Source organism: Martes martes (genome assembly GCF_963455335.1).
Source record: "Martes martes genome assembly, chromosome: 12".
Classification (NCBI taxonomy): Eukaryota; Metazoa; Chordata; class Mammalia; order Carnivora; family Mustelidae; genus Martes; species Martes martes.
Window position 1 is genome coordinate 94,131,430 of NC_137900.1, and position 14,112 is coordinate 94,145,541.

At 58.0% G+C, this 14,112-nt stretch overlaps 1 protein-coding gene across 1 annotated transcript; it reads left to right on the top strand.

Annotated features, from left to right (window-relative positions):
• Nucleotides 1-370: 370 nt before the first annotated feature.
• On the top strand, nucleotides 371-13,924 carry LOC308353424 (ficolin-1-like; the record flags this gene model as incomplete). Its single annotated transcript, XM_080820260.1, has 10 exons — nucleotides 371-596; nucleotides 7,833-7,988; nucleotides 9,294-9,407; nucleotides 9,640-9,693; nucleotides 10,236-10,271; nucleotides 11,043-11,072; nucleotides 11,461-11,588; nucleotides 12,066-12,195; nucleotides 12,793-12,927; nucleotides 13,447-13,924. 10 exons carry the CDS (start codon nucleotides 371-373, stop codon nucleotides 13,692-13,694), a joined length of 1,257 nt encoding a protein of 418 aa, XP_080676386.1. The 3' UTR covers nucleotides 13,695-13,924.
• Nucleotides 13,925-14,112: the final 188 nt, after the last annotated feature.

Below are 14,112 nucleotides of genomic sequence, written 5' to 3' on the forward strand. Positions count from 1 at the left end.
GGGTCTGAAAGGACAGCCGGGGAAGATGCCTCGCTGTAAGAAAGGAAAACCGAGGCTCTGAGGACTGGGGTGTGCGTGTACATGCGTGGACGCACGGGTGTGCATGCAAAGAAGGAATTCTCATTCTGGGGAAAAAGGGAACTGGTTTTGTCCGCTTCAGTTTTAGCGAGTCACTGATGTTTTCCCGAGGCGGTGACTTATCTAAACCAAAAAGGTCAGTGGACTCAACAGACGTTTTGGTTTGTCTGTGGACGTATCGGGTCTATGAGAGCCAATGCCGTTTGCTTTCCCTGGCATTGATCAATTAGAAAATACAGTTTTTCAAAAGGTGCCATTCACAGTGGGAACAGAAGCCATAAAGCACATAGGAATGACTCTAACCAAAAATGTAAAATTCTACGACGAGACGGAGAAGCCGGTCCGAATGAACAGGAAGGTCTCCTCGCGCTGTTGCGACGGCAGCTGCCTCCAGCTGAGCCCACGGATTCAGCACAATCCCAGTGGGAAGTTTTGTGGGGCTCGCAGGGGATCTAAGCCTTACCTGCAGCGACGAAAGGCCACGAAGGGTCATCTCAATGTTACAAAAGAAGAGTCAAGTGGGTGGACTTGTCCTGCGAGAGAGTGAGGCATCCCACAGGGACGGGAAGCAATGCGGCACCGACCCTGGGCCACGGACCAGAACCGGGAGCTCAGGGACACGGCCAACCGCGCACACGTGGGATCTTACGGAACAGCGGGAGCCCCGCACGGCCAAGGGGAAGAAGACAGGCTTGGGAAGATGGTTGTGGAAACCCGCAGAGGAGGGGGAACATCACGGCGAATCCCCGTGTGCGAGGGGCTCGCGTGGCAAGGAGCGTCGCGTGGAAGGGAGGACCAGGTGCCAGAGGAAGACGAAGAAGGATGGCCGACGGGAGGCAGGCGAGGGCCTTTGGGGCTTAGGAGGCCGAGAAGGTCTCATCAATAAAACTTCAAAAGCAAAAATTGTAAGCTCAGAAAACGTACCTGGGCAGCTAGTGGGGAGCTGACGGACGGAAGACGTTTGCAGCATGTTGCACCCACACGCGAGATTGACGCCTGCAAAGTGCAGTGGACAGGCGGGAGCTCTAAGAGCCAGAAATCAGACACGGCGATGGGGGGGGGGGCATTTCCGTAACAGGAAAGCCTTGAAGCCCGAAAGCTGGGCCAGCTGGGCCACACCCGGCACCAGACAGTCAGACAGACAGCTGGATGGACAGCCGGGGAAGGCAGGACCCATTGGGGACGCACAGCCATTCTGAATGACAGCTCAGTGTTACTAAGGCAAACTAAGCATCTGTGGGTCCAGCACCCCGAACCCCCACTCCAGTGGGACCCTGGGGAGATGCTCGCAGGTTCCCAGGAGCCTGCGTGCAGCCCCGTGCTGGAGTGGGGGGCGGGTCAAGGCCACACCACACTGTCACTGGGAACACACACAAGTCAGAGATGACCAGGACGCCTCTGAGTATGACTTGACAGTTGAGGACAAAGCATGGGTGTATATCAAGACGGATGTTCCTAAGGGTCACACACACACACACACACACACACACACACACACACTGGGAGCTCGGTGCAGAAAGCAGAATTCAGAATGAGACACAGTGAATGCCATTGACCTAAGATAAAAATACATGCACAAAAATGCACTTTGCAAGAACATGGTTAAAAAAAAAATCCACTGAACACATTACAGCAGGGAGGAGGCTGCGGTGTGGGGTCTCAGGACAGAAAGAGGTTGAGGACAAGAGGGCGTCTGGAGATCAACCCGCCCCAGGCCCTGGGGGCTTTCAGGGACCAACTGCCCGCCTCCCTGCCCTGTGCCGGTGTTTACAGAGCCCCTGACCGTCCTGGAACCGCCCTCCTTACCCCGAGCACACCTGCCGGGGGGATTCCAGGGAGCACAGGTGGCCCCGTTCTCTCCTGGAGATCCCAAAAGAGGATTGGCCTTCCCTCTGGGCTGCTCTCCTTTGCTGGGTGATCCCTCCTGGAGACAGAATTCACCCCACTGGGGAGATGAAGTAGAACGGAGGAAGGTGGGGAGGAACCAGTGTGGGGGGAAGGCGTCCTTGTCCACGTCTAAGGTGCCCCTGGAGATGGGAGCACAGGCGTGGCTGCACCCTCATTTCCCCCCAGAGGCTTTTGGATGAAGCAGACAAGGTCCCTGCTGCCCTCAGAGATATGGGTCTTGGCTGTGATGGCCCCGTCCCTGCTCCTCTGGGTGCGGGTGGCTCAGGTCAGTGTCCCCACCCGCAGGCCACAGGAATCCTGCTCTGCACCTGGACCAGGGGCAGCTCCCACAGGCTGACCCCACCCGGCCAGTGCTGGCTCCCAGGCCTCCCCGTCTGCCCTTCCTTCTCCATGCCAGGGACTGTCCTCAGAAGGTATGGCTGTCTGCCAGGACCTCCCAGTGGTGTCTTTAAGCCCTTCCTTGATGGATGTGAAACCAAGGGGACCCCCCTCTGTGCAGCATGACCGTTCCTGCTGGTCACCACCCTTGTTGGTCCAGGGACAGGGGCCGTGGATGAGGTCACACACCGAGCTTGCCATGGGCCAAGATGGCCAGCTCGTCCTCTCTGGGCACTGCCTTCCCGGCCACTGGTGCCCAGCGAGCTCGCAGATCCCTGGAGGGAGTGTGCAGGGGAGGAAGGGGCGTGAGATGGCCGAGATCTTGAGGGCTGGCCAAGAAGTCAGGGCAACCGCAGCACCTGTGAGGAGAGAGGGCTCCGGGCAGCCCCGCCCAGCAGGGTCCCTAGGGGGACCTCCCCGTTGGGGCCTGAGCACTTCTGCCTTTATGGGTCTCTTCTTCTGTAGAAAATACTGAAAGTCACATATTATAACTGTGGAGGTTCAAAGACAAATATAATCTGGGGAAAATCTTGTTCCTTTTCTTCTGATTTTAAAAGAAATAAAAAAATGACCATGGGCCCTTGAAAGTGTCACACGTTGTGGACACTGTGGCCCCAGGGCCTTTGTGGATCTGTCCATGCTGGGTGCTCACAGAGCTTCTGCCAGAGCCCTGGCCACTTGGGCTGCTGCCCTCTGATCCTGGGGCGCCCACAGCAGAGCTCCCCATACCCCCAGCAGAACGGCCATGACCAGCCCAGTGGCCAGGGGGCAGGGGGCACAGGGAAGCCTTGAGTAGGTGGGCCAGGGCTGCCGAAGCTTACAACAGTGACCAAGAGGCCAAGGGGCTCCTCCTCCCAGGTGGAGGGCTTTGGCAGAGCGGAAGCTGAGGCTAGACCAGATCCCAGCGGCCAGGCCGGGGAGGACGGCTCCTTGGAGCTGGGAGGTGGGGTGCAGTGCAGGGGAATGGGCCGCTGATGCCCCTGTGTGCCGGCATCCAAATGTGGCTCCTGCTACCCGGGCCCCAAGGGCAGGCCTGGAGGGCTTCCGGGTCCCCTCTGATGGTGCGTCCACACACGAGCAGGGGACGCTGGCCCACTGCACAGCGTGAACAAGCTATAGGGACGTCTCCAGTTCCTGGAGACAAGTAGTGCTCAGCCGGCTTGCCTCTGTGGGGCCCCGAGCGGACAGCTACAGGAGGAAGTGGGCCAGACCCTGGGTGGCTGCCCTGGTTGTAATCATGGGGTGTTGGGGCCCCAGGCTGATGGGCGTCGTAAGTCCTGATGTTATTACGACAGCACTTTGTTGAGCAATAAGCCATTGAATTTTATAGGGCGACCACTTCTATGGATGGGGTCGGTGTCCCCGGGATGGAGGGGTGGTGGCCCCTGTCCTACAAGCCCAGGGGACAGTCACTCCCTCTGTCCAGTGACCCCCTCCTCCAGCCGGTCATCCTCCTGGTCACTCAAAGACCCATGGCAGGATTCACATTCAGCATCAAGAGCACCAGCCAGACAGGAGTGAGGCAGGAGAAAAGCTGACACACAGGCACTTTTGGGTAGCTGCCTTTTTTGGAACCTGATACACCAACACTATCACACAGCGTCTTCTCCTTTATGTTCAGTGCACATTTGTGAATTTCAACATTTTTGCAGGAAGCGGGATTCCTTCACATTATCTCCCGGCAGACCACACCTCAGGGGATAGGTCCGTCCTGCCCCAGACAGACGTTCTGGTTGTCTGATGTTTGGAGCCTGACATTCTTCTGCAAGTGTCCCCTATGCCTGGGCACACACTTCTTTGGAGGAAGACTGGGTTTCCGAGAGCTCGACACAGAGCAGGAACACATGCGCAACTGTAGGGAGCAATGCTGATTTCCAAAGTGGCCATACAGTGACCCACACTGAGCGGTGCTGGAGGACGGCTCCCTTCCTGCTGGAGCAGCCTCACCAAGCTTGGCACCGCCCTCCTTGCCGAGAAAGTTCTGCCCTTTGGTGAGTGTACCTGAATAGATCTCGTGTGGCTTGAATTGCATCTTTCTGCTGACAAAGCAGAAAGGCGTCCCCATCGTCCCATCAGCCATTTAACTATCCTGTCCCGGGAGTGTGCATGCAAGGCTCTTTCCCACTTCCAACACGATTGCTGATTTACAGGGAGGTCTTAAGTTCTTCTGGATACGAGCCCTTGGTCACTTCCTTGTGCTGCAGATACCTCTCCCCTCCTGTGCTTATCTTTTTGCTCCCAGGTGACGTACCTTAAGAAACAAGAGTTCTTAGTGTCAACCTCACTTTTTAGACTTCTCCTTTACATTTGGAGATTTCCTGTCCTGTGTAAGATGCCACCAAGCTTATTTGATACCTAACGATGCGGTCTACCACTACAATTGTCTCCCCTTCCACAGTGGGTCTAACATTCTTTCAACATGAATTATGTTTGTACAAGGGCTAACCTGGTTTTCTTGTCTTCCCGTATGAACATTTAGCAGTTCACACCATTCATGGAAGACTTCTTCCTTCCCAGTGTTCTGTAGGGGCACCACGAACATAAACCAGGGGGTAGTGAATGTCTGAGCTTGTTTCAAGACTATGTTCCCTTCTGTCAGTTTATTCTGCATCCTGGAGCTACTATCACATTCTTAAATAGCTATATCTTTATGATGATTATGGTATCACGTAGAACAAGCCATCCTTCTTTGTTCCTGCTCAAGGACATCTTAGTTATTGGCCCTTTGCCTTTTATACAAATTTTAAATTCACCTTGTCATTTTATTTCACGGTAAAACAGGCACTTGACTGACAATGAAGTGACTCTGTAGATCAGTCAGGAGTTTTATAATATTGAGTGTTCTAATCCAAGAACATAACATATTCTTCCTATTATTTTGATCTTCTATGGTGTCTCTCAGCTCATATTTGATAGCTCTCGACACAGAGGATTCACACATATTTTGTTAGAATTCTTTGTTTATTTAACTTGGGTGTGGTTATTATAGCAAATTTCTAAAACGTCATCCTGTAATACCTTGTGATATTTTTTAGAATTATAACTCATTTTTGCTAAACTTATTCATTCTAAAATTTTGATTTTAGACCCTCAGATGTTTCACATATTAAACATATCTTCTGAAAATAATAGCAGCTTTGTGTCTGCCTTTCCAATCCTTTTATATTTTATTTTTTCTGCCTTGCACTTACAGTGCAATCCAGTATAACACTGACCAGAAGTGGACATCATAAGCACCCTTGTTTGCCTACAGTCTCTGCTGGGGCTTTTCAGGTTTCACCATTAATTACGTTGTCATTTCCGTATCTGCAGCATCTGGGGATCTGTTTCTATCATCTGTTGGTTTGATTCGTTCTTCTACATGCTGCCTTTCATCCTCATGAAACTGGTTATCTTGTATTGTGTTCTAACAGTTAATTTGAAACAATATATATATTTGCCGAAATAACGTAGGTCCTGGGATGAAGTTATTCTCCATCAGAGGACATTTTTGTTGGTTTTGGCTGGAAGCCTGAGGGCACTAACAACCTCATAAGGCCTTACAAGAATTCAGGAGTTGAGACTTTTTCCTGGGATGCACTGATATGTTTTGGTCCCCGCAAAGGCTGGCCATGGATGATTCCATCCTCATGAGTGGAGAGCAGCCCTCTGGATCCCAACCCCTGATTCACTCCCTCGACCCCACACTTTGACCTTTATCAGGGAAAAATTGGCAAGGTCACTGAGCAGCTTCACAGCTGTCTTTTAGGGATTGGCAGAAAGAGACTCTGAGTGCTCATTTCCCCTCTACAGATTTCTGTTGCTCCCAAGAGTTAGGCAAGATAACCCTTTCCTGTGTGGTTAACTTGGCCGTGCCTTCAAGCAAAACTTTTTAACATTTTGCTTGTTTGCCCTTAGTTGGGTAGATGGCCCCGAATACTAGAATGCCATTTCCAAAAGTCAAATGCCTTTTATTGATCCAAACTTAAGGTATTTGTACTTGACAGAAGCTTCCATCCTTTCTGATTCTTTGGCCCACCTACCGTTAAGAACAAGAACTTGATATCTGAATGTATTATTGACATCTTGCCTAAAATAATCCTATCAGCAATGCAAAGCGGAAGGACCCTGGTGTCTGGGGGCTGCCAGCAGTTGGGGTCTGAGGGACATAGGCCCGCTGCCTCTCTCCCTATCCTGACTCATGCCAGGAGAGCACTCCTGAACTGACTTCTCTCCAGCAGACCAGGTTACATCACTGAAGTCTAGACCTGTGCCTGCAGAGAGAGGCTGCCTGTTCCAGTAGCTCAGGGAGGCTGAACGGTGCCTCAGGCCATGCAACCCACATGTTTCTCTGTCTTTTAAACATTTTAAAAAAGATTTTATTTTTGTATTTGACAGAGAGAGAGAGATCACAAGTAGGCAGAGAGGCAGGCAGAGAGAGAGGGAGAAGGAGGCTCCCCGGTGAGCAGAGAGCCCGATGAGGGGCTTGATCCCATGGCCCTGAGATCATGACCCGAGCTGAAGGGAGAGGCCCAACCCACTGAGCCACCCACTGAGCCACTACACCAAACCATGGAAAGCTTAGTGTCTTTGCAGTACACACAGAGATGGACACAAGGTCCTAGGTGCCCCTTGACAATCCACTCCTTTCATGAAACCTCTTATCCGGCCATGCCCACGTCTATGGTTGGACCACAGCCCACACACCCTGGCCCAGGGAAATCTCAGTTCTACCCTCTGCTCTCCCCTCTTGATACCAATCCACTCTCACTAGTGACCATGTCTACTCCTCTCCAGAACCTCTTCCCAGAATGCCCACAGCGTGTTCAGGCTGACCCTGATTCATAGCACGTGATATGGAATGAGGCCTCAGGCGTTTGGGGGAAAGACCTATCCATGCCTCTGGATGGAATGAACGGCCCCAGGGATCCTTGGCGCATTCGATGAACTTGACACCAAGGTCTGGCTCTTCTTGGTTCTGTGACTTCAATTTCTCCACATGTGAAATTCAAACAATATTATCCACCTAATGGGACTGTGTAAGTGGCACTTGGCACAGAGTAAGTACTCAGATTTCTTTTTCTCTTCTTCCATGTTGAGTGCCCAGGGACTCGCTCAGTCCCGGAATATTCTGGAAATGAGATGAGGGAGAGAGATATCTTTAGTCAGCTCATCCTCATACTCAAGGCCACAGAGTATTGTTTGGGTATAGCTTGGTGCTGGGAAGGGGGTTTGGGGCCTGGGCTTTCCTCAGCCACACACAGAGCAGACCCTTTCCAGGAGAGGGGTTCTGGGAGCTCCCTTAATGGGGAACAGGATGCCTTTGCTAAGGGAAGTGAACCTGATTTAGCAGAAAGCTTGGTGGGGCCCAAATGGAAGGAAAAACCCTTGGCCGTTACCCGATACTTCCTGTGGGCTTGACCGAAGAGCCTATAGGAAGTGAGCATCCCTCTGGGAGTTGAGAAATTGCTGGCCCAGGCTGGGGCCAGCTTCGGTGCCCTATAAGAGCTGGGAGCCTCTTCAACGGGGGACACCAGAGGACACGGGGCCAAGCAGAGTCGCCGGGCCCCTGGGGCCTGCTGGTCACCTCCTGCTGTTCCTCTGCATCAAGACCCTGGCCGCCCAGGCTGTGGACACCTGTCCAGGTGAGGCCAACCTGAAGCTGGTAACTAGATCTCACTAGCCATGTAGAGGGTCCCCCGTTAAGCCCTCCACATGCATCTTCCCAACTGTCCTCATGCTCCTCAGATACGGACACCTGCCAGGGCTGCCGGCGGGAGGGAGGGAGCTAGCTGTGATACCTGCCTCGCTCTTGGGTCGGGGACAAGCCCCCAGGAGCCTCACCTCTAGGTCTCCACTCTGTCTCCAAGGGGGAAGAAAATGCCATTTACGTTCTCTGCCTGTGGGTCTTCCAGAGACGTTCTCTCAAGTTCTCAAAGCCGGAGGATCTCACGCTCACGCGGGGGCCGTTAAGCCGCATCCCTGCCCCTCGACACAGACGATCTGGCTCAGCAGAGTCAGGGGAGAAGGGAGTGGGGTCTTGCTCCAAACCCTAAGCAGGTGGATCAGGCCCTTTGTGCAGGAGAGCAGCCTCCCCCCTTGGAGGGCAGACTGATGGAGGAGGCACAAGGGCACCTCTAAGCCCGTGGCACAGGAGAATCCAGAAGGACAGGAGGGAGACACCCCAGGTGGGGGCAGCTGCCGTGTCCTCCGAGGAGCCTGTGGTGTCCGTGCCCCACCCCCCCACGGCAACCGCAGGCCTTCTAGAGGCATCTCTGAGCTTCGTCATCCACACGATTCAACTCCACCAAGTAAATAACCATCTGCTCCCAGCTCTGCGGGCCCGGCTCTGTGTCCTGGGAGCCAGCACGCCCTCTCCAGGGCACCCACAGGGACCCCTTCTGGCGCAGGACGTCTGCGAGCACACGCCTGAGGTCTGGGGGTGAATTTCCCACAGGGACTCCAATTCCCCAAGTTTCTTCTCAATACTCATTGTTCGTATCTCCCGAGAGTCCCCGGGGTGCAGGAAGCTCTTTCCAAACGCCATGGATCCTGCTCGGATTCTAACAGGGGCACCATCTGGTGTTTACCCCCCGCAGCCCTCGTCCGATGCTCTCGGGGCCCAGAGGACAGAAGCCCAGAGGGGTTGAGCGACTTGTCCGGGGACACACAGCACTGAGGAGCCGGGTTGCCTCAGCAGGGAGGGCTCCCAGGCCATCTCCTCCGGCCTGACCCGCACACACAGCAGGGCAGAGAGGGGATAGAGCAAGTCTACCCCAAACTCGAGAAACCCGCCTCCAGGCTGACCCCGCGGGGGTCCCCGGCGGTCTGCACGGGCCCGAGGTCAGCACGCAGGCACAAGCCTCGGAACGGGCGGCCAGTGTGCGGGACCCGCTGAGCCACCAGGCGCAGGGGGAAGGCACTGACCTTCACTCCGTGTTTCCCTGCAGAGGTGAAGGTGCTGGGGCTGGAGGGCTCCGACAAGCTCAGCATCCTCCGGGGCTGCCCGGGGCTGCCCGGGCCCGCAGGGCCCAAAGGAGACGCAGGCGTCCATGGAGAGAGAGGTACGTGCCCCGGGCCGGAGCGGGGTGACCGAGCGCCCGATCGTCTCCAGTGAGACCCGGAGGTGGGCTAGGCTCCTGGCTGCCTAGTGGCCATGGCTGCTCCGTCCACCCGGGGGCAGCGGTTCTGTGAATAAGTGGCGCCGGGCGGGCCGTAGGACTCGGGACAGAGAGCTCACGTGGGATTGTGGCGGCTGCACCTTTGCCCATGAGGCCCGTACTCTGGAATTTGCAGGAGCACCCGGGTCCCCTGGAGTCCCTGGCAAGGCAGGACCACCGGGACCCAAAGGTAACAACGGGATGAAGGGCGACGGCCTCTCGCGGGCCCCCGGGCTATGTCCACAGAGAAAGGAGAGAGGAACACAGACAGAGGGACAGGGAGACAGGGACACGGGGACATGGGGACACAGGGACACAGGGAGGAGGACAGAGAGAGAGAGGGAGAGAGAGAGAGACGGGGGAGGGACACGGAGGCAGACAGAGGGACAGCGGGGCTCGGGTCGTATTTCCGAGGAGCCTCAAGTTAGCGCGTGACCAGAGTCCTGACCCGGGGAATGTCCTGACCCGGGGAACGTGGTCCACAGGGAACTCTCCTTCCCGGGGATCGGATCCCAGGCCTCGGGGTTCCTCCGATGCTTGGAGACCCTGGCATTGGAACCCTTGGAAAGCCAGCAGAGCAATGAGGGTGCCGGCCCAGAGCAGGAGGCCTGGGGCTCGGCCCCCACAGACCCCTGAGGGCAGAGCAGACGGGGGGTGTCTGAGCGCCCAGGTGGCCTCTCCCTGACCACAGCCCCCTGTGTCGGGGGTCCTATCTTCCTGTCTCTGCTCCAGGGGACCGAGGGGACAAAGGAGTGTGCGGGGAGAAAGGTGAGTCGGGCTCCCAGTCCAGGGGCTTTGTCCACATGGGGGTCCCCAAGGCCGCAGTCAGCCTGGCAGCATCTGCTGCGGGAGGGTCTCAGACCCGAGTCCCTCTTCCATCAGGGAAATGCTGGGGAGGCGCCCAGGGTCTGGGTCAGGGCTGGGTTCGCTGGCCCGGTCGGTGAGGGTGCAGAGCCCGGCGTCTGCCCGCGGGGACCCAAAGGATGACAAGACAGCGTTACTGCTGCATGTGGACACTGCCCCTACCTTCGCCTGTTTACTCGCATTTATCAGACAGATTGTAAGAGGCAGAAAAGGCCACTCACAAACTCAAAACCCAGTCCCGTGCTCTGCGCACAAGTTAAGAGGGCAGGCCTGGGGCACAGACCCGAATGCCCGACACCCCCCCAGGGTCTCCCCCGGCAGAGGCTCAGAGGGACAGTGGGGGGAGCTGACGCAGACCAGAGAGACCCAGACGAGTCGATTCCCGCGCCACAGAGGACCCGGGGTCCTGAGGAGATGGCCGGCTCGGGGTGCACGGCGGGACCCTGAGGGACAGTGCTGCCCCTCGGGCCCAGCCCAGGCTGGACACAGGGACCTAGTAGACCCGCTCCCAGGGACGGGCGGTCCCAGAGCCCATCGCTGGGACTGGACGATCTGCCCTGGACAGATCCTGACCGTATGTCCATGCTGTGTGCCGGCCACGGAGCACCTGTGGCTGAAGGGAACGGGGGCGCCCATTGCTAGACCGTGATGTGCGTGTCCTGTCCCCACGAACAGGAGAGCCTGCGCCTCAGTCCTGTGACACAGGTGACTGACCATGCCACCGACCTCCGCACGCTCCCCGCTCACCAGAGGCCAGCCCCACGCTCAGCCGGGTTCCAGAATCCAAGGACCACACACTCTTAGACACGTTTCCCTCCCGCGGCTACTAGGCAATGGGCCGCTGGCACCTGGCAATGATCTCGGGAAGCCCAGATGTCCCCTGAAGACCAGGGGTCCGCGGACTCAGGTGGGGCGGCCCTGGGAGGGGATGGCCAGGCAGACTGGGCTTGGCTGTCACGGCTGGGGGCCCGGGCCTTAGAGTCTGTCCAGGCCCAGGGTCCCCTCCACCTCCCCACCCGTCCAGACGCCCCCACTCCCCGCCGCACCCGGCCCAGGGTGCCCTGCCTGACATCAGCCTCCGGGTCTGTCCCAGCACCTCGGACCTGCAAGGACCTTCTCACGAGGGGTGACTCCCTGACCGGCTGGTACACCGTCTACCTGCCCGACTGCCGGCCGCTGACCGTGCTGTGCGACATGGACACGGACGGCGGGGGGTGGACCGTGAGTGTCGGCGGCCAGGGGACGGCCCAGTGGTGCGGGGGCACAGTGGGCTCTGCCCGGGAATCCCACAGAGCAGCTCGTCCGCTCGCAGGGAGGACACTATCGTGTGACCGTTGTCAAAATGTCCGGATCCCCCCGTGAGGCCGCCCCGTCCCCCTGGCCCAGGCCGGGGCGAACCACACGCCTTGATGGGGCATAAACGGTTCGGGAGGGACTGCAACGTTGGGGCGGGGCCCAGAGGGAGCCCAGACCTCCAGCTGTGTGGCGTCGGGCTTGTCACCCACCCTCTCTGTCCTGCGGTTTCCCCCTCCCTCAGCTGTGGGCTCGGCCCACCCCGGGGTGGGACACGAGGCCGCACAGCCATGCCGGGCGCTCGGCTGGGATGACCCCTGAGCCACAAGGCCTCCCCCCATAGGGTGGGCCCCGAGCCTCAGACCCGTGCAGGGCCCCGTCCCCGAGCCCTCCCGCCGCCCGCAGGTGCTCCAGCGAAGGAGCGACGGCTCCGTGGATTTCTATCGCGACTGGGCCGCGTACAAGCGGGGCTTCGGCAGTCAGCTGGGGGAGTTCTGGCTGGGGAATGACAACATCCACGCCCTGACCGCCCGGGGTACGTCCCCGACCTCCACCTGCCCCCACCCTGAGCCGAGGACCCCGCCCTCCTCCTGCCGGGGGCTCGCTCTGTTCCGGGCCCCCCTATGCGCGGGAGCCACGCCTTCAGCTCACACACCAGGTGGGAGCCCGTTAGGACCGAGGTGAGGGACTCCGGCAAGCGCGACGCCACCGGCCTCTCAGATCCCGGGACAGGAGGGACCAGAGGCCTCGGGGGTGGGCTCCACGTCCAGCCCTGATCCCACCTCTCCTGACACACCGGCCCCAGGGAGCACACGACCTTCCCACCGCAGGAACGCGCGAGCAGTTACCGCACGGGGCTGGGACGGACGTCCCAACCCGCCGGGAAAAGGCACACCGTTGACGGAGCATAGTGTCGTGCTCTAGCGCGTGAGCACGAGGAGGGCATGTCGGGGGCAGAAGGACCCTTGGCAAGTGGTTTCCACGGCCCGTCCTATACCCACGGACGTCTTCCGTGACTGTGCCAACCCCGGATGCCGGGTCCACACAGCCCCTCCGCCCGTCCCTAAATTCCCACCTGCCAGCCCTGGGTCGACCGTCCCTCTGCTGGGACCTCACAGCCTCTCTGCCCCAGGAACCAGCGAGCTCCGGGTAGACCTCGTGGACTTCGAGGGCAACCGCCAGTTTGCCAAGTACAGCTCGTTCCAGATGGCGGGCGAGGCCGAGAAGTACAGGCTTCTCCTGGGAGCCTTCGCGGGGGGCAGCGCGGGTGAGTGTCCGCCCTGGGCCAGGGCTCGGGCGCCAGCGAAGAGGCACCTGCTTCCTGTCCCGGCTCTGCCTCTGCCTCTTCCTCAGGGAGAGCGGAGGCAGCAGCCAGACGTGGCTCTCCCTACCCACACCTCAGGGGCCCCACCAGGTGGATGGGACCCATTCAGTAGAAAGTGCAGGGAGAGGGGCTCTTCTTCTTTCTGCCACTATTGACACAAACAGGGACAGGGTGATAACAGAGCCCATCTCTGTGGATCCCGGGTTCCTGCTCCACGGTGCCTGGTGCTCTCTGCTGAGCAACCAGGGAGCCCAGGGCCGGGAGTGGCCTCCCTCCAGGACAGGGTGCCTGCCAGCCGGGAGGGACAGACGGGATTCCGGAAGACCAGTATCACTGTCCCAGAGAGCAGGGCTTCACAGGCATCCTCTAGAGTTGTGCAGTGCACGACTCGAGCTCCTGGTCCCTGCAGTTCTTGCCTAGAACTAGGATCCAAATAAAACGGCCCACTCTCCCTCCGTGCAGGTGATTCCCTGACATACCACAACAACCACCCCTTCTCCACCAAGGACCAGGACAATGACTCAAGTCCAGAAAACTGTGCTGAGCGCTACCAGGGGGCCTGGTGGTACTATACATGTCACCTGTCGAATCTCAATGGTCTCTACCTCGGGGGTTCCCATGAAAGCTATGCAAACGGCATTAACTGGAAGTCAGGGAAAGGCTACAACTACAGCTACAAGGTGTCGGAGATGATGGTGAGGCCCGTGTAGCGCGGGGCCGTCCACGCACACAGTGGCCTCAGGGAGGGCTGGTCTGGACCCTCTCAGGGCAGGGAGCTCGGGCTCTGGGTCCTCGGCCTGGTCCCTCCAGGGACCCTGTCTGCTTTGTGCCTTTCACCCACACTAACGCCCCTTCTCTCTTCCAAGCCGGTGAGAGCAGGGAACCCTGATCTCGGCAGCCACGCATTTTCTCAATAAAGACATTTGCTTCCTCGCTCGGCACACGTGGTCGCCACCTGCCTTTCCCTGACCACGGGTCACGCCACCTCTGTTCCTTGGTTCCCGCCCCACCATGGACGCTGAGGGAGTTTCTGGGGCTCCTGGGTCAGGAGTTGGCGCACAGGGCGGTGGCCCTGCCCTTTGCCTCCGCGTGCTGGTGGCCACGGTCTCTGTTCCCCCCGACCTTTAA